The sequence below is a fragment of the Rhamphochromis sp. 'chilingali' genome (genome assembly GCF_963969265.1).
Source record: "Rhamphochromis sp. 'chilingali' genome assembly, chromosome: 18".
Classification (NCBI taxonomy): Eukaryota; Metazoa; Chordata; class Actinopteri; order Cichliformes; family Cichlidae; genus Rhamphochromis; species Rhamphochromis sp. 'chilingali'.
Window position 1 is genome coordinate 6603975 of NC_137945.1, and position 18057 is coordinate 6622031.

An 18057-nucleotide genomic window follows, 5' to 3' on the forward strand; every position below is an offset into this window, starting at 1 on the left:
GAGCTTTTTTATTGAATCTTTATTTCACATATTTACACCCACAAAAATTGGATTATTTACATTCACATTTAATTATCTGGCAAAGAATTAAATTCTTAATAACCTGATGAGTGTCCGTTTTTGATGTCTGGCAAATAAACTGAAGTGGACAAAGAGGGCTGAATTTAAGGTACTGGCTTAATTCACATCAACTTCCCAGTCTGATCGGGAGTGAAAGGGAAAAATAGCATGGACTGTTTTGTAGTAGATCCACTTCATAAATAATTAACCCCAAAACACAAATGTGAAACCACATTTTTACACCAAAGCTGGTCCGGAGCATAACATGACTTAACAAAACTTAAACAACCACCTTTACAAAAGTTCAAACACGCGTTCTTAAACACAACGTACGAGAAATGATTGTGCTTTGTATTTATTTACATAAGTAATACAGTGAATGTTGCATTCATGTCTTTTTATGTCACGTTAAACTCAACTAAATCTTGCTGCATCCATCAGTGAATACAACAAAATACCTTTAATGGGGATACTTGAGATTGAATTCATAACCAGATTAAAAGTATTCGTTGCTTAAAGTTACATTACCAGGTGTAGTCTCGTGTTCAGCAGCATCGAGCTGATCATTTTTGTGGTAATGGTAAATATTTGGAGGGGGTTTACATTCATGCCATTAGCAGATGATGATGATGTTAACTATAGCAACTTCTCCAGGTTTTCTGCACCTTAAATTAGAATTAAGATTTTATATTTTATTCCACTCAGAATGAAATTTGAGGCCAGCTGCTTTAAACAAGCAAAAACTGGAGGAAAAAAGCTGTTTGTGTGGTTTGTTTGATGCTCTAGTTGCGCATGAAAACAAACATTTCCTTGGCAGGACTGTAGACGTGACCTGGAACTTGTTGGGGAGTGCACTGGTTTGATTCCCATCGCATAAATTTTGAAATCACTTGGCCGCCAGTTTTTACTGACAGCTAGCAGACAGGAAAAACCTGGTCATCTTATTTGTTATATATTCTGTTCTCACGCTTTATTATTTTGAAAGACTGAGTGAAGACATTTGTCAACAGTTGAATTTCTTCTTTTCTGAATCATTAGTGCTGTACCAAACAATAGCTGCTCTGCTCTCACAAATCACTGGGACCTAATACGAGAGATCTGGAAGGTTAAATCAGGCTACGGTCCTATTTGATTGCCTCAAACATTTGTTTTCCATCATGCACCTCTGTCTGGTCATGTCTACTAAGGTTCGGGGCTGCAGAGCATGTGTGAAAACAGCTTTTTAATTTGAATTACCTTGGAAGGCATCTGCTGTGTTGTTCACTACAACAATGTGGAAAGCAGCAGAGCTACACAGACATGAAAACAACATATTTCTGCTGTTTAGATGCAGACCATTTTCCCGAGTCTGAAAGTCACATCTGCAGTTAATCCAACATAGCATGAATACCAACTGCAAGGGAGCATTTAATGCACCTCTTGGAGAAAGGTTGGAGTTGACGAGCCAAAATGCTGAAGTCTGACAGAAAAAAGCGAGACTGTAAGCAGCCCTATTTCATAGTCCCAATATGGTTGTCAACATGATGGGTCGGTATATTAAGTATATCTGAAAGGCAGTAAATTGTCTCTAAGGTTTATACTTTTACCCACATGTTTGTACTCTGACTGGGGGAATATCAAGAACAAAGGGTTCACGAACTCAATACTTAAATGATTATTATAAAAATAAAAAAATATAGCACAGCATTTACATCTCTAAACAGGAATACACCTAAAATTTCTGTGTGGACTCAAATGACTTTTATACAAACATTTCTTAATGGCAGAACTGAGAACAACTGCAGCTGGTATTGCTTTTGTTTATTTGTGATTGGTGTATCCAGGCCTGGTGGGGAGCACTGTCCCCTCAAAGCAAGATGGTTCCTTGGTTTAAACTTTGTGGCCAGGTGGGCCTTTTATGTGGAGCTTTTGTGTTCTTCCTGTGCCTCCATGGGCTTTTCTCCAGGTGGTCCAGTTTGCTCCCTCAGTCCAAAGATGTACAATTTTCTTAGTGTTTCTAAATTAGTCATAGGCTTGGATATAAGCGTTAAAGCTCTGATTCTTTGTGCTAGCCCCCTGGAAGTGGAAGCCTGTTCAGGCAACACAGGCAGTTTCAATGGTTCCAACTTTTGGTGGTTTTAGGCACGACTGCTTCAGGGGTTAAAGAAGAATAAGAACAAAGAATAAAAGTTTGACAAACTCTCGGTCTTTGGCAAACTTTCCTGTGGATATTTGTGTTGCACAGCCACTTCACAGCCAAATTGTCTACCCCAGGCAAGACCACTATGGCAAAACATTACTTCCATCTGCACTAATTTACTTTTGGCTACATGACTCTGCTCTGGGACCCCTGCAGCAGCAGCAAGACCCTGCAGAGAAGAAAAGAAAAAGAGGCGATAGGTGAAGGTGGGCTACAAAGTGGCTTGCAGGTGTGGAGCAACTGTAGCTAGGCTGAAGCAGTTTAAAACGCATGCCCTACATTACATTTGCCTCAGGGTGTGTAGTAGGCTGTAAGAGTTGATCTGCAGGTTTGCATCTCAGTGTGACATTGAGACCTACCTATCCAAGACTTCAGCTAGTCTGTTGTTTAAGCCTCTGGAGACGCGTAATTTGGGGGGTATTCCGGTGTAGCCCGTGGATTAGTTTAGGAACTCCTTTCTAGATTGCATTTTAGCAAATTGAATCCTCCTTTTGCTCTCCACACAGATTGTAGATGACACAACAAGAAATTAAACAGTTTGTGCAACAAGTAGTCTATATTTTGCTGAAGATCTAGGTTGGATATTGGGTCCAGAGCTATGAATTAGGCATTAGATGCCTAGTTGGATATTAACTCATTCACTGCCAGCCATTGGCAGTGAATGAGTTAAACCCATTGACTCATTCACTGCAATTGACGGCTATAGACGTCAATGGCAGTGAATGAGTTAAAATTGCTTTTGGGCCTAAATATCCTTAAAAACTGTACTTCCGCCTTAAAGAGATGTTTGTAAAAAAAACTACACCCCTGGAAAGTCCAGTCCACACTTACTTTAAGACACTCGAATACAAAAGTCTGTTTGGTTTGATAAGCACTCATGCACAGCCACATCAGTGTCTTCTCCCCCAAGAGAACCAGTGTCGTAAAAGTTGTTTGACTTCTCCTTGACTTTTATAGTTTTGAACTCTAGGAGAAGTCTAGATGCTACCACACTCATCATTACAGCACGGTAGCATCATTAAGCTATTTCACCAGGTAAAACCCGAGATGCCCAGTCCAAGACCTGCTACTCTAGCTGATCAGAAATGCACCGAAGAAGCTGGTCTCCTCGTCCATGTCCACAGCAGATGCATTTGTCACCGTGACGAACAGGCGGTCGCCGGTAGTGAGCGGGAACAGCCCCCCCTGGTGGGCGGAGTGCAGAGAGTACTGGGAACCTCGGGACCAGCAGGAAGTGCGGCTTGTTTTCATCAGCAGGATGGGAGCCGGGTATGAGCTCATCTGTTGGGAGAAGAGCAGGTGAGAGAAATGCGATATGTTAGAAGCGCTAAAGAATGAGTGCTTCAAAGGTGGCGTGAAGGCAGGAATTACAAATTTTGATTTCATGTTTGAGTCTCAACCACAGAGAAGAGAAGCAACCAATCAGCTGTCAGCGAGCTGTCACTGCTTATGATCAAAAACCTCCTAAATTTTGTCTTAAACAAAAGCTTTCTTGGGAGTTGTTTACAAGTTTCTCAATCATACTCTGGTCCATAAATCTGTCTTTTGCAGGACAAAACAAATTAATTTCAATTATAATCTGGGCTCAGAAAAACAAAGCAAAAGACAAAGAAGAATCCAATCCATGTGCTCCATGAGTACACTGGCAACAGCTGCCTGTGAGAAAATACACACAGTCACAGCAAGACTTCAGACACAAAACCCCGAGGCTTTCATTATTATATCTGGAGACTTTAACCATGCCACACTGGACTCTACTCTGGCTGCTTTTCACCAGTTTGTGAATTGTCCCACAAGAAGCAACAGGACAATTGACCTACTGTATGCTAATGTGAGAGATGCATACAGAGCCACCCCCCTCCCCCCACTAGGGAAGTCAGACCACAACCTGGTTTACCTACAGCCACAATACACACCCCTCGTCCAAAGGCAGCCGGTCACAACGCGCTCCATCCGGAGATGGACCCCAGAAAAGGAGGATGCTCTGAGGGACTGTTATGACACCACAGACTGGGATGTGCTCCTGAGCCCACATGGTGAGGACATAGAGGGGGCGACACACTGTCTTACAGACTACCTCAACTTTTGTGTGGACACGGTCGCCCCTGCTAAGACGGTACGGTGTTATCCTAATAACAAACCGTGGGTAACACAGGAAGTCAAAGCTGTCCTCAACATGAAGAAGAAGGCTTTCAGGAGCAAAGTGAAGGAGGAGATGAAGGCAGCACAGCGGGAGGTGAAACGCTGCCTGAGGGAAGCAAAGGACACCTACAGGAGGAAGGTGGAGCAGAAGTTGGAGAGGAACAACATGAGGGAGGTCTGGAATGGTGTGAAAACCATCACAGGCCACAACACCAAGAAAAGCACAGTGGGGGGGACTGTGGAGAAGGCAAACGAACTCAACAACTTCTTCAACAGGTTTGACCAGCCCACAACCCCCCCACCCTCACCCTCACCTTCACTACAGAGTCCAATCCCCACTCTCCTACCTCCCTCGCTTCCCCCCCTTCCTGACACCATGACACCCCCCTCCTCCAATCCCTCTCTCAGCAGCAAGACATCTCCCCCCCTCCCCTCTTCCCAAACATCTCCCAGTGTCACAGTGGATCAGGTCAGGAGACAACTGAGGAAGCTTCGCCCCAGAAAGGCAGCAGGCCCAGACAAGGTGTGTCCTAGGATGCTAAAGGCGTGTGCTGCTGAACTTGGGGAGCTGCTACAACGAGTCTTCAACCTCAGTCTGCGACTGGGGAGAGTGCCCGCCCTATGGAAGACATCCTGCATCGTCCCGGTCCCCAAAAAGAACCGGCCCAATGAGCTGAATGACTTCCGACCGGTGGCACTGACGTCACATCTTATGAAGACTCTAGAGCGGCTCTTCCTCAACCTCCTCCGACCACAGGTACTACATGCCCAGGACCCACTACAGTTTGCATACAAGGCGGGTGTCGGAGTGGAGGATGCCATCCTGTACCTCCTACACAGAGCCCACTCACACCTGGATGGGGGAAAAGGCACGGTCAGGATCCTGTTTCTTGACTTTTCCAGTGCCTTTAATACCATCCGGCCCTGTATGCTTCAAGAAAAACTGAACAGGATGCAGGTGGACCCCTGCCTGGTGGCTTGGATCTCCGACTACCTCACCGACAGACCACAGTACGTCAGGCTGAAGGACATCACGTCTGACACAGTGGTCAGCAGCACAGGAGCACCACAGGGAACTGTGCTGTCCCCTCTTCTCTTCACCCTGTACACCTCTGACTTCTGCTACAACTCTGAATTATGCCACATTCAGAAGTTTGCAGACGACACAGCCATCATGGGGTGTATCTGGGATGATCAGGAAGAGGAGTACAGAAGTCTGGTGAGGAACTTTGTCGCATGGAGTCACACAAACCACCTGCAACTCAACACCTCAAAGACTAAGGAACTGGTTGTGGACTTCGGGAGGTCCAGAGAAGGTCCACTGCCGGTTCAGATAGAGGGGGAGGAGGTGGAGGTGGTCAACAAGTACAAGTACCTCGGGCTGTGGGTGGACAATAAACTGGACTGGTCATGCAACACAGAGTACCTGTATAAAAAAGCCCAAAGCCGACTGTACTTCCTCAGGAGGCTGAGGTCTTTTAACATCTGCAGGAAGCTCCTGAGGATGTTTTACCAGTCGGTGGTTGCTGGAGTACTTTTCTATGCTGTGGTGTGCTGGGGGAGCAGCACAGCAAAGAAGGACTCATCCAGGCTGGAGAAACTGATCAGGAGGGCTAGCTCTGTGGTCGGCATGAAGCTGGACACTCTGGTGACAGTGGCAGAGAAAAGGACATTAAAGAAACTGATGGACATTATGGACAATGCTGGGCATCCTCTGCACACGGCCATTAACAACCAGAAGAGTCTGTTCAGTGACAGGTTGCTTCTCCCAAAGACAAGAACTAACAGACTTAAAAACTCCTTCGTCCCACACGCCATCAGACTGTTTAACTCCTCTCTGGAGGGGAGAGGGAGGAGAAACAGGAGGACAAAGGAGGGGGGAACAACTAAGCTGTAGTGCCTCTTCACCTCACTGTGCAATACTTTTGTAAATAGTCAACGGTGCAATAGACTCAATACTTGAAATGTGCAATTCACTTGTATTTTTTATTTTTATTCCTATTTATTCTATTTATCCCCTTCGTATATTTTATTTATATTGTCTCTGTATTTATATATATGTGTGTGTGTATAACTCTGTAACTTCTGTCGGTGCTGTGCTTTTTGGAAATCGAATTTCCCAGAGGAACCCACCCGAGGGATTAATAAAGTTCTATCTTATCTTATCTTATCTTATCTTATCTTATCTTATATGGCCCTTCGGTGGCTGGTTTCTAAATGCTCACTAATAAAAAACAAGACTATTACTCAGAAAAGCTTTAACACAGACTTCTTTGATGGCCTGTACTACACAATATCATTTCAGCACCAGAGGTTTTCGCTTGGTCGTTCAGCAAAAAAATCAAGTGGAAGTTGGTCAGGTGATAGTTGAGGCAGCTAATTTGGCTAATGCTAATCAGCTGCAGCTTGCCTGGTGAGTGACTGGTTACTGTCACATACCTGCAAACATCAAGCATGACCACTGTTAAACTAGTGAAGTCCAACAGTCACATTTAATAAAACATCCATTTACAAACAGATGGCACACGGCCCGGGATGCCTTAAAAGATTGTGACAATAAGTTCAGCATGTTTTTCCACTTGCACAGTCTCCACAGTCACTACAAGAAAGATTGTTGTCATAAATAACGGAGAAGCATCGGTGCAGATCCTCGGCTCAACCTCCTTAATTTGGTTTGTTATGACAGGCCATCTTAGGGCTGTTCGATATAACGATATATATCGGATGACGATATAAAAACGTCTATCGTTTCATTTTACGCTATCGTTTGTTTCGTGGTGTCGCAAAATAAACTCTTTACGGCAATATTTGTTCATGGTTTTGATGGTCACTGTAGTGGCTATATTAATTTCTTAAAGTTCTATCTTTCTCTTATATTTTATATAACCACACTACAGATGGACAAGTGCCTGTGACGGTAAAACCATCGCGTGTCTGCTTGTTTATGTTCCACATAAACCTTTCACAATAAAGCTCAAGATCCTGTTGAGACTTTTCAAAATAAACTGAATCACGTGAAAGAGCAGATCATTTACAGATGAGAAGTAAAAAAGAGCCGCAGGTGCTAAAAAATAAACCTTAGACTCAAACGTTAGAACAGGCTTTTCCCCGCAGCACGCCGTGTAATAAATAAATACTCACAAAGAAAACGGCGGCCGTTACAACTTACGTCTAAAAATGTATAGTTTCATGCATCGGTTAAAACACTCGACTCCAGCTACATGATGCGCAGCTGGAAACACTTCACGCAAGACGAGCTGCCCGAGATTCACAGAATTTACAAAAATGTTAAATTTTTGTGATTTATATCGTTATCGGACGATAGAATTCTTATATCGGGATATGAGATTTTGGTCATATCGCACAGCCCTAGGCCATCTGTAATGTCTTCTTCAGAAGGACTCCAAAGACTCCGAACAATGATTCAGGCGTCTGAATTGGCAGAAATTAACAGTTTGAACAAACACTCTCATGAACTCATCAGCTTTAAAACTTGCGACACAATCCCAACTATTACATCCTGATCAACCAGACTGGATGCCCCAGTGGGCTCCATTTTTGACATTTTTATTTTAATTCATTTTTGATCCAAAAATAAAAAGCACAATGGATTTGAATGCCCATTAATACACAAGCATAATGCTAGAAAATGGCTCTTTTTCATTTTTACGGGTAAAATATGTCCCCTTTAATTGAAGTTTTAGCTGACAAAGCAGAAGCCAAAGGTTACTCGATATTTACAGCAATTCTGTCTGAATGCTTATTAGTCATCATATTTTACTAGTCAGACACCATCCTAACACACCCCTGCCCGCCCCAGTGACTCAACAGTCTGCAATGTTCTGTGCAACAAACACTAAAAGATTACAAATAAATGTGCAGATAGGTCAAGACAAGCTGGATTTAATTCATGCAGAAGGAGTTTTGTTTTATCGCCAAAATGAATAATTAGACTGATGCATGAGTACAGGTCAAACCAAATTTTTACAACACTAGACGAGTGAAAGAACAAAAAGTGATAAGTTAGTTTATGAATGTGTCTCTCACCTTCTTATAGATGTACTGCAGCAGAGGTTTCCCCCTATCCTCCACCTCCTCGCTGTCCTCTCCATCCTCCCCCAGGTGGCTGTGTCTGAAGTAAGTCTGGGCGTAGACGTAGTAGAGGCCCGGCTGCGACACCACCAGCTCCCCATCCACCAGCTGGACGTCCTGGAGGAAGGCCAGCCCCTTACGGCCCTCCCACCATGAGATCTTCTGGCCATAAACGCGCCGCCCAGCAAAGACTGGAGCTGAGGAAGTAAGGCAAGTGGACAACATCAGATTTTGTTATGCAATCACATGTGATGACAGCTAAAACTTCATTTTAAGGGTGGTGGAGTTCAACAGTTTGTTTTAAAGACTCCTAATAACGAGGTCAGGATATGTGAACGTAATCATTCTGAGCCAAAAACTCTCAGTTTTGGGAGTTTGTTCTACTCATAAATCTCTATGATGTCGGTGAGAGGGGATATCCCTAATGTGGTCATCTTAGGCCCAGAAGCCGCACCCAACTGCTGTCCAAATTTTGTTAATGAGGGGCATTCAATAAGAAGAAAGTTGGCTTAAAGGGCAAACAGTTTGTTTAAGACAGGGGATCTGGCTTATTTTGAAGTGTAACTCATGCAAAGCTACGCTAGTAGAGTCCAAGAATAAAATACAGACGTTGCCTTTAAATTGAAAGGTCACTCTGTGCATGCTGTTTAAATTTTGCTCTAACGCAATCCGCCTAACGGCCACTTTCAGCAGCACTCACCTCCTCCTGCTCGCTCCAGTTTGGGGACATAGCTGCCCGTGACATGAGCGGCAACTTTGGGGCGAGAGAGAGAGAGCAGCACCTGGGAGACTTCATCTAACGTGAAGGAAAGGATGGAAAATGCACCCAGAAAAGTCCGATCAGAGGATAGATCAGTATTTAGTAGGTCATAGGTCAGATGTTTGCATGTTTCGGTTTTGCTTTCTCACCTTTCACTTCCGACGAATTCTGCCTCAGCCTCTGCCTCTGCCTCTGCTGAGACAATGACTGTAGGAAAAACAGTGGTGAAGTAAGATTTTTGAGTAATATGTCTGTAACATTAAACATAGTAATAACCTTTTGCCACTTTATCTGCCGAGCGGGGCCATCAGCTCATACCGCAGACCTGCCAAGCAGCGTCTTATCTAACTTTGACCCTGTAAATGTGCTGACATCAGATCAGGAGACTTGCTCCTTTGAATAAAAAAAGAAGTCTTCGTGTTAACGTTGGCAACGGATTCTTTCCTGGAAACGACCCGTCTCCAATTTCCTCGTGTTTTTCATTTCTTTTGCCAATTAATTGGAAACTACTGCCAAACCAACTAAAACCATTTTCTAAATAATGGTTCTGGACAGTTTAGCTCAGCTGCAGAAATGTGTTTTAAAAGAAAAAAAAGAAGAGGCTTTCTGAAAGAATCTGAGAAAAGAGATAAGACATCATTTAATGATTATTTAGCTGTCAAAGAGATGATCAGAACATAACAACAGGTAACTTATTCAAATATTCCCAAAAAAGATGAGTTAATCATCGGAGATTAGAGATTCATGCATACTTTAAAAACAAGATGTCACTGGATAGTTTCAGCACGGGAATACTAATACCGGGTTGTCAGTCTGACAAACGGCTGGTCAGCCGGTTCATTGCTTTGGTTCAAACAGAAATATTTTCTCCTACAGGATCAATTGTCTTAAGGTGTCTTTTTTTATGCAAATAACGCTTCTTAGTGGCAAAATCCTGCTGATATTGGTGCTAGCACATTTGTAGGAACTAAGACTCATCACACCAGGCGGACAGGAGAGTCGTCTGCTGCTCATCTGCTTCAAGTTTTGACATGTTCCGTGTTCAGAGAAGCTCTTCTTCATACCTTGGTTGTAACGAGTGGTTTGTTACTATCGCCTTCCTATCAGTTCAATCTGGCATCAATGACGCATTTTCATCCAGAGAACTCACGGTCACTGGATATTTCGTCTTTTTCAGACAAGTGTCTGTAAACCAAAGAGATGACTGTGTGGGAAAATCCCAGCAGGTCAGCAGTTTCTGAGACACTCAGATCAGCTTGTCTGGCACCAACAACCTTTCAAAGTCACTTAAATCACCTTTTTCCCCATTCTGATGATCAGGTTGAACTTTGTCTGCATGTCTAAATGCACTGAGTTGCTGCCATGTGATTGGCTGACTAGATAGCTTTGTTAAAAAGCAGCTCAACAGGTGTACCTAACAAAGTGGCCAGTGAGTACAATAAAATGATTAAATTAGGTTTAATTGACGCTGTAAATCTTTACACCAACACATCTGCAGCTATGGGTGTTTTTTAGGTTTCTACCATTCACCTGCCTGTTGAGTGTGTTTTTAGAGGAAATACTACTGTAGATTCAGATTCCTTCCGAGTTTAAAAACCCGAACCAACGTCCTGGATCAGACCGTCTCTGTGTTGTTTATGTTCTGAACTAAATTTAATCAACCAGCAGAATCGGAAAAAATCCAACTCGAAGTATTTAGCAGAGCAGCAAAGTCAGAGGAGGAGAAAAGGGAACGAAAACAAACAATGTGCACAAATAGCAAGCAAAAGAAAATGAATATGTTTGCTGTGTGTGTGTGTGTGTGTGTGTGTGTGTGTGTGTGTGTGTGTGTGTGTGTGTGTGTGTGTGTGTGTGTGTGTGTGTGTGTGTGTGTGTGTGTGTGTGTGTGTCAGTGCAGGGCAGGGCAGGTGAATGCATTCCTGTGCTGATTAAACCACACAGGATCACATCACATCTCCAGCTATGAAGGAGTTCATTGTGCATCCGCAGGCAGTGATTTGGATCATTTCAGTTTTTCTTTCTTCAGCGAATATCCACAGGAAGCCCCTAATAATGATAATAATAATGACCCCTCTTTGAGTTTAAGAGATAAAGCTGCCTTTATTCTACATTTTTCTTTCTGCCAATGAATCCCATGGAAAACAATAAATTAATAGTTTTAGGATAACAATGGAGCCCTGTTAAACAGAAGCCTTGTTTTTTTAGTCGTACTCCTGCTCTCCCGTGGCGCCCCTCTTGTGTTTATCATCAAGAGTAAAACTTTGCTTGAAATTTTCTTTGCTTGAAATTTAATTGAACTCCAGCTGTGCGGAGTTCAATTAAATAAGGGACCGCGGAATAAAAAATAACAATAAACCTTCTTCAGCATTTGCTTTGTAAGCATTTTTCAGACTTTGCAGCTGGGAGGAGTGTAGGAGGTTAGCAATGTCTCCAAAGCCCTGTGGGTGGGGAGTTTTTGATGCAGTGCAGTGAAGGAGAAGAAATTAAGTTTTGAAATCTCAGCAGCTGGCCAAATCATTCGAGTCATTAATAGAGATCGGCTGAAACCGATATGCACAGCTCATTTTCAGATTTTACCAAGCGGAAAAACTCTGCAGCTGAGACATGAAAGCAACTCTGAGCTGCCAGAAGCTGCAGAGCCTCTAATGCAGCGGTCCCCAACCTTTTTTACGCCACGGACCGGTTTATGCCCGACAATATTTTCATGGACCGGCCTTTAAGGTGTCGCGGATAAATACAACAAAATAAAACTAGTACCGGTACCGAAAAAAAGAAAATTTATTCATAACACAGATGAAAAGACCCAGGAAAACCGAGTAAACGATAAAAACGATAACAAAATAACGCTGAAAACCGATAAAAACCCTGAAAACTATACATTTCACACCTGAGCCTCAACTCTCGCGGCCCGGTACCAAACGACTCATGGACCGGTACCGGTCCGAGGCCCGGGGGTTGGGGACCGCTGCTCTAATGACCACTTGAGGCTCCTAAAGTGAGTCAGTCCCCCCAGTAACTCCCAGGTTTAACATGTACACCTTCAGATTTAAACAGGTTTACTGAAAACTGTTTTTATTCTAGTGACTTATTGAACCCTTCATAGTAGCTTTATGAGACCTGAATTATTTTAAGTTTATCCAGGCTTAAAGTTAGGGCTGTGCGTCTGATGAGTGTCAGGTAGCCTGTAGCTCTCTGCTAATATGTGGATTCTGGATACCAGCAGCTTTTCCAGGAAGTCTTTGTCTCTTCTTTGGTATTTTATCACTGTTTCTAAGTACTAATTATCTGATATATGTGTCTGTAGGTTACAACTAAACAGTCTATGGATGCAGCAACAACAAGAACAGCATGGCATCAGCCAAAATGCTATCACTGAGGCTTCAGAAGAGGGTTTTAGAAAGAATCAGGTGACGTCAGAGGCATTATATTCAGAGCAGCAAGTTAAAAGCCAATCAAGTTGCTGTGCATGTGAATAGGAGAGGCGGTTTCTGCTGTGTGGTAGCAGACACAGCTCTCTATTGGTTAAATATAAAGATGTATTTAAGTGTATTCTAACTTTTTCTTGGCTTCCTGTATCCATAGTGTGCATAAACATGGCGCATATTCAGCATATGTTGAGTTGCTGTTTGTGTCGGCACTCTAATGAACGAATGATAACATTTCATGACTAATACTGGTTTACTCATCGTGTAGTCAGTGTGGGGCTCTGGAGTGTGTGTCAAACGTCTACAATAATGAATCTGTTAAAATGTTTATATTACTTTGAAACCCACTTTGAGGTTTAGATTTAAAATGTTTTTACAATGAGCGCACTGTGTTTATACCCTGTTTATTTTAGCATAACTAACGCCATTTCTCTTAGACGTTTCAGTGACGTTCTTCTTCTACAATAATGAAATTATTTAGATGTGTTAGCTGTTGTGTTGCTTGTTTATTAGTGAAGTTAGTTATTTGTATAACAAGCAAAACCCTCAATACTTCATCTTAAATACTGTTTTGTCCAATGTGTAACAACATTTGAACATTTCAATGAAAATGAACTTAAGAAATGCTTATTTGCCATCACTGGTATTCCTGCAGGATGAGGTCAAAATGATCCCCTAAGAGGTTTCAGTGTTAAACCTCATTTCGGGGCAAGTTAGCCAAACATTATAAGAGGGTTTTATCAGATTTGCTGCTTATTCTCTACATGTTTTTACATCCCACTGACAGCTTAAAGTTAAGACGCTTTCTCCCTATTAATTTAGACTGTAGCTTTAAAGTAAGCACCCTGATTTCTTTCACAGTTTTAATTTAATTTCAAAGTAATGCCACAGTGGCTGCATTCATTGTTTACATACAGTTTGTGGATTTTATAGGTCAGTTAAGTTCTGGGGGGTAAAAGTAAGCAATAATTCCTCGTGATACTGTACCTTCTCGATGAGGAGGTGAACCTGCTGAGTGACCTGCCAGCATAGATCCCCTCGCACATCCGTGATGCTCTGCAGGTCAGTGCCCGTCAGACAGGAGACACTGCTCCTGGCAAAAGTCTCCTTTATCTGCGAATAGTGACGGTATGAAGTATAGCATGGAACAAGTGGAGCAATGTCTCTTTATTTTCCCATCAAACATTCCTGACACACCTGACGGTCTCTGTGGTTTCATTTTGCAAAACCAAAAGTTGTTTTCAAGGTCTGTTCGCTTTAAAAACATAATTTTACATGCTGATGTTAACTTAATTGCACCAATTTTTCTTGCTCTTTTTTTGTAGAAAAATGCCCATTGTCCACACTAAAACAATTACTGTCTAAAGAGTTGGCTTTAGAACCTGAGTCATCATAATTTCCTGGCATGCATCCCTTTCCTTCCTTGTCATGTGTTTAAGTTTCATTTTCCACATATCGCTGCTGCATCTCATCTCTGGGTTAATGATTGATTACTGTAAACAAAGGCTGAGAGGTGTACTGGACTGAATCCATCTGAGCAGAGGACTCTCAGATGTACTTCAACAAAAGTACAGTCAGGGCAGCATAATCACACTCACAAAAATTCAGGCGCATAGGTCTGTACAAACTCTTCCTGACAGTCACAGATGATCGTAAAATGATCTGCAGGCTGCTTTTCTTTTTAACTTCCTTGTTCTCTGTTCTACGTTTGCAGCTGCAGAGAAAAACAAGGTGTGTATGTTTGCGTGACATTGCATTGTGCAAACCTTACTCCAGAGCAGCATAAGTGACCTGCATTACAATGTGTAAAAGAAAAGAAAAAAAGAAAAATAAATTAAAAGTGGGCTATATGTTCTTTGGAGCGCAGCAGCAACACCAGAGCGCAAAACTAATTAAAGTGGTTTGCTCCAGAACTTGTCACCGCTGAACTGCGCATTAAAACTCTAATTAAGTCAGCAGCAAAATGAAGTAAAACGCGGCTGCATCAACTTTGCCCCCGCCTCGCTGTGCGCAAAGCACGGCCATGCGTAAAAGCCTCCGCGCGTCCCTTACTCCTCTGTCCGAACTTTAAATTCTTCCTTACCGAGTTGAGAGCCGTTGTGAAGTGCAGCACGGTGATGGTGACGACCACAGTCTGCAGCAGAACCGCCACCAGCAGCAGGACCCCGAGCTTCGGACCGGAGCCCGTCATAACGACAGACTGCCGTCCGGTACCCGACCAGCGCCACCCGTCCCGTTCGCAGACGTCCAGAACAAGAACAATGGCAGAGAGCTGACTGCTTAACTTCTACCCTCTCTGTCCCCTGCAAGCAGGAGGAGGAGGAGGAGGCGGGGCCGGGCCTGAAGAACAAGAGCTTTTCCCTCTTTGAGATTTGTGCTGCAGGGATTATTGTTTCATTTCTGCGCTGAAAAAACACAGATAGCCTTCTAGTTTATTATGAAGTCTCATATCGTTGCTATAGATCTCTGCTCCAAGTTTTACTGTGAGAAAAATGCCTTTGACATGACCGGAGATCATGTTCTGAAACATGCTCAGAATAGCTCAGCAGTTGGATTTTGGAATGCACAGGACAGAGAGTTTGTGGAGGCTAATCTAAACGAATGATTTCACCACTTGTATTAAATCTTTATGAATTTGTGGTCCAGGGCAACAGTGGAACAGCTGTGTTTATCATTAGTATCCTAAATTAATTGTATCTTCAGTTCAGATGTAAGGGGTCATATGTGTGTATCGCCCACTTAACTGTTTTGATTTGGGGATTCAGAGAGGTGAAACGTCTTCAAGCAACTTAAAGAAGTCCAGACGCTTTTCTTTGCAAGCTCCTTTGACTACGATGACCTGGATGACTGAGAACCTTCACAGACATTTGGGGATTCACTTTTTCTAGTTTCAAGTTTTTCCTGCTGCCTGGTGTCAAGTTAATAAGCTGTTAATAAGCTGTGTTTCTTTCCATAAGGAAGAGGAAGAGCATTAATTCAGCAGTCATGCCTTACATAACAAATGGTATCTAACTGTATGAATGAATAAAGTGTATTAATTCGTACAATAACAAATAGAAGCTAAAATAAGCATATTTGTTATTCACCTGTTGTGTCATTTCAACTCATTGTGAGTCTTTACTACTTGCTGCTGTCATTTTACACTTGAACTGGTTTCTCTGTGGCACCTCCTTTTACTGCTCAGACACGCACAAGCATCACACTTGGCAAGAGGTGCGGTGAAATCATATTAATTGAGTTGACAACAACAATGTAATGTAATATCTCTTCCAACAAGTATTACACTGAACAAGTGAGAGCAAGAGAGACAAAGAAGCCAACAGGGGAAAAACTGTAGGAGGTTTTCAGTCATTTCAGTGTGTTTGACCACAGTTTGTGTTGAGGTCAAAACTCTTTACAGCCTCCAAACTGCTGGTCCTTTGTAGTTAACTTCCTCCGTGCTATGTTAATGCTGTCAACACCGAACAACACCGGAGTAAAATGAATAAATTGTCCATTTGTCATTTTGTCATTTGTTAAGATTTTAGGACATTTTGAGATTTTTTTGAGATTCAGGTCTTTGAGTAAGTTTTGGATCGATACCTGATCCAAGTGTCACATTTTTGCATCATTTTTGGCACTTTAAGCTTTGTCCTTCAATGAACTCCTTCTTGGAAAATTGTCAGATTTAGATAATATTTTGTCATTCTTATCTTTAATATTCTAAAAGTTTAAACTTTTGCTACAGTATCCAGGGTGCTGTAGCAAATTTCAGAGTTTCATGAAAACAATACCGAAGTTTTAACTTCAAAGCGCATGCTTAGGAGTTCCATCTGAAGGGATCAGCGTGCATGAAATTCTTTGGCTGCATATAATATCCCAAGATGAACAAAACAACTTCTTGCAGACATACCCAAAATCCAACAGAAAACTGAATTGACTGTGTAATTACTGACATTTACAGGCTTTATACGTAAAAACAAACAAAGAAAAACCCGGTGCAGAAGGTTGATCAGGTCATCATGTAGGAAAAGTTTAAAGCAGGTTGGGAAGCTTTTGATTTTTTATTGACCAAAGGCTCCACGGTGCAGGTTTTAATGCCGGCACTGTCCATTCTACTGTGTTTATTATTCCTGATAAGTTGCATGTATGAAATTCTGTAGCCACACATATGAAAAACTCTTGTATCATCACCTTGAACTGTCAAGACTAATGGACTGGTAGAGTCAGGTGCACACTCAGGAGAGCTCAGTCAGTGCATTTATTTACAGTGAAGACGCTATTGCAAATGTGCAAACAGGGAATGGTGCTCCAGGGAGGGGGGTCCAATGGAAAGGGGTCTAAATATCCACTATGTGCAGTTTTCTCACTCTCACGCTCAAGGTCACACCCACCACAATGGTGGAGGAAATCCAGGAACCTGTGCACAGGGAACAGAGGGTCAAAATCCACAAAGCCAGGAGCAGAGCAAAAACACACGTAGATAGAAGCTGGAGCAGAAGCCAAGGAGGTTCAGGGACCACAACATAAACCTAACATGATGTCAGTCATTTTAAATTTACTGTGTGATTATGGTGCCATTTTTACTATTTGCAGGCTTTTTACTTTTAGCAAACTCCTCACAGAAAATTTATCACATTACCATATTTGGTCAGTTTATTCTTATAGGATGTTTGTGACGCTTTTGTTTCAAACCTTTGAGTTTTTATTGAAGGGCATGTAATTTGTGATTTTATATGTTTCTACCATGAAACATCAACCACCCTAAAAGCCTAATAACTCATATGTACATAGCACATACTCAAAGGCCTCAGTAAATACGTGCCATTTTAATTGTTTTTAAAAATGTCCAGAGAAATGTCCACGCTCTGAACACAGCCTAGTCTCCAAGATCCACAATGGGTCATTGCAGATCTCACAGACTAGGCTGTGTTCAGAGAATGGAAGCAGCAGCAGTAAAGGCTCTGTCCACAAAGGACTGCAGTCTGGTGTGAGAGATGGAGAGTAAGCCTTTATCTGTGAAATACAGAATTTAAAATGGGGAGTAAGGGAGGAGAAGGTCAGATAAATACTGTGGAGCACACGCATGTAGGGATTTATAGGTGAGGAGAAGGATTTTATATGAGAAACATGTTTTATATGCAGGGTTTGATAGGGAGACCAAACAAGCAGGAACAAAGGTTTCAGCTGCAGAGTCTGAGCGCTTTGGCTGGAGTCTGGAGATGTTCTTTAGTTGGTAGAAGGCAGAGTTACAGATGGATTTAATATGGGATGAGAATAATTGGGTGGAATCCAGGATATGACACCCAGGTTGCAGACCTCTGGAGATGGTGAAATATATCATCCATCAATGTACAGATGGGCAGCTTTTCGAAGCAGAGATTTGAGAGCCATAAACCAGGAGTTCAGTTTTACTGTTG

The 18057-nt window shown here is 42.4% G+C and overlaps 1 protein-coding gene across 2 annotated transcripts; it reads right to left on the minus strand.

The window, feature by feature from the left end:
- On the minus strand, positions 1-15563 carry LOC308385597 (tumor necrosis factor ligand superfamily member 10-like). Of its 2 annotated transcripts, XM_080864609.1 has the most exons (6): positions 14742-15556; positions 13646-13771; positions 9383-9440; positions 9174-9269; positions 8429-8670; positions 1-3520 (listed from the first exon to the last, which is right to left on the minus strand). In XM_080864609.1, the coding sequence occupies exons 1-6, from the start codon at positions 14847-14849 to the stop codon at positions 3311-3313; spliced, it is 840 nt and encodes a 279-aa protein (XP_080720735.1). In that variant the 5' UTR covers positions 14850-15556; the 3' UTR covers positions 1-3310. The 2 variants fall into 2 exon arrangements, with proteins under 2 accessions (XP_080720735.1, XP_080720736.1); XM_080864610.1 differs by lacking the exon at positions 9174-9269 and having other exon boundaries at positions 14742-15563.
- Positions 15564-18057: the final 2494 nt, after the last annotated feature.

Bases quoted from the DNA above. Each gene is read 5' to 3' on its own strand.
- LOC308385597 (XM_080864609.1), bottom strand. From the start codon at position 14,849: ATGACGGGCTCCGGTCCGAAGCTCGGGGTCCTGCTGCTGGTGGCGGTT. The intron at 13,772-14,741 runs GTAAGGAAGAAT...CACTATTCGCAG, and splicing joins TCACAACGGCTCTCAACTCG to ATAAAGGAGACTTTTGCCAG. The intron at 3,521-8,428 runs GTGAGAGACACA...TTCTCCCAACAG, and splicing joins TGCAGTACATCTATAAGAAG to ATGAGCTCATACCCGGCTCC.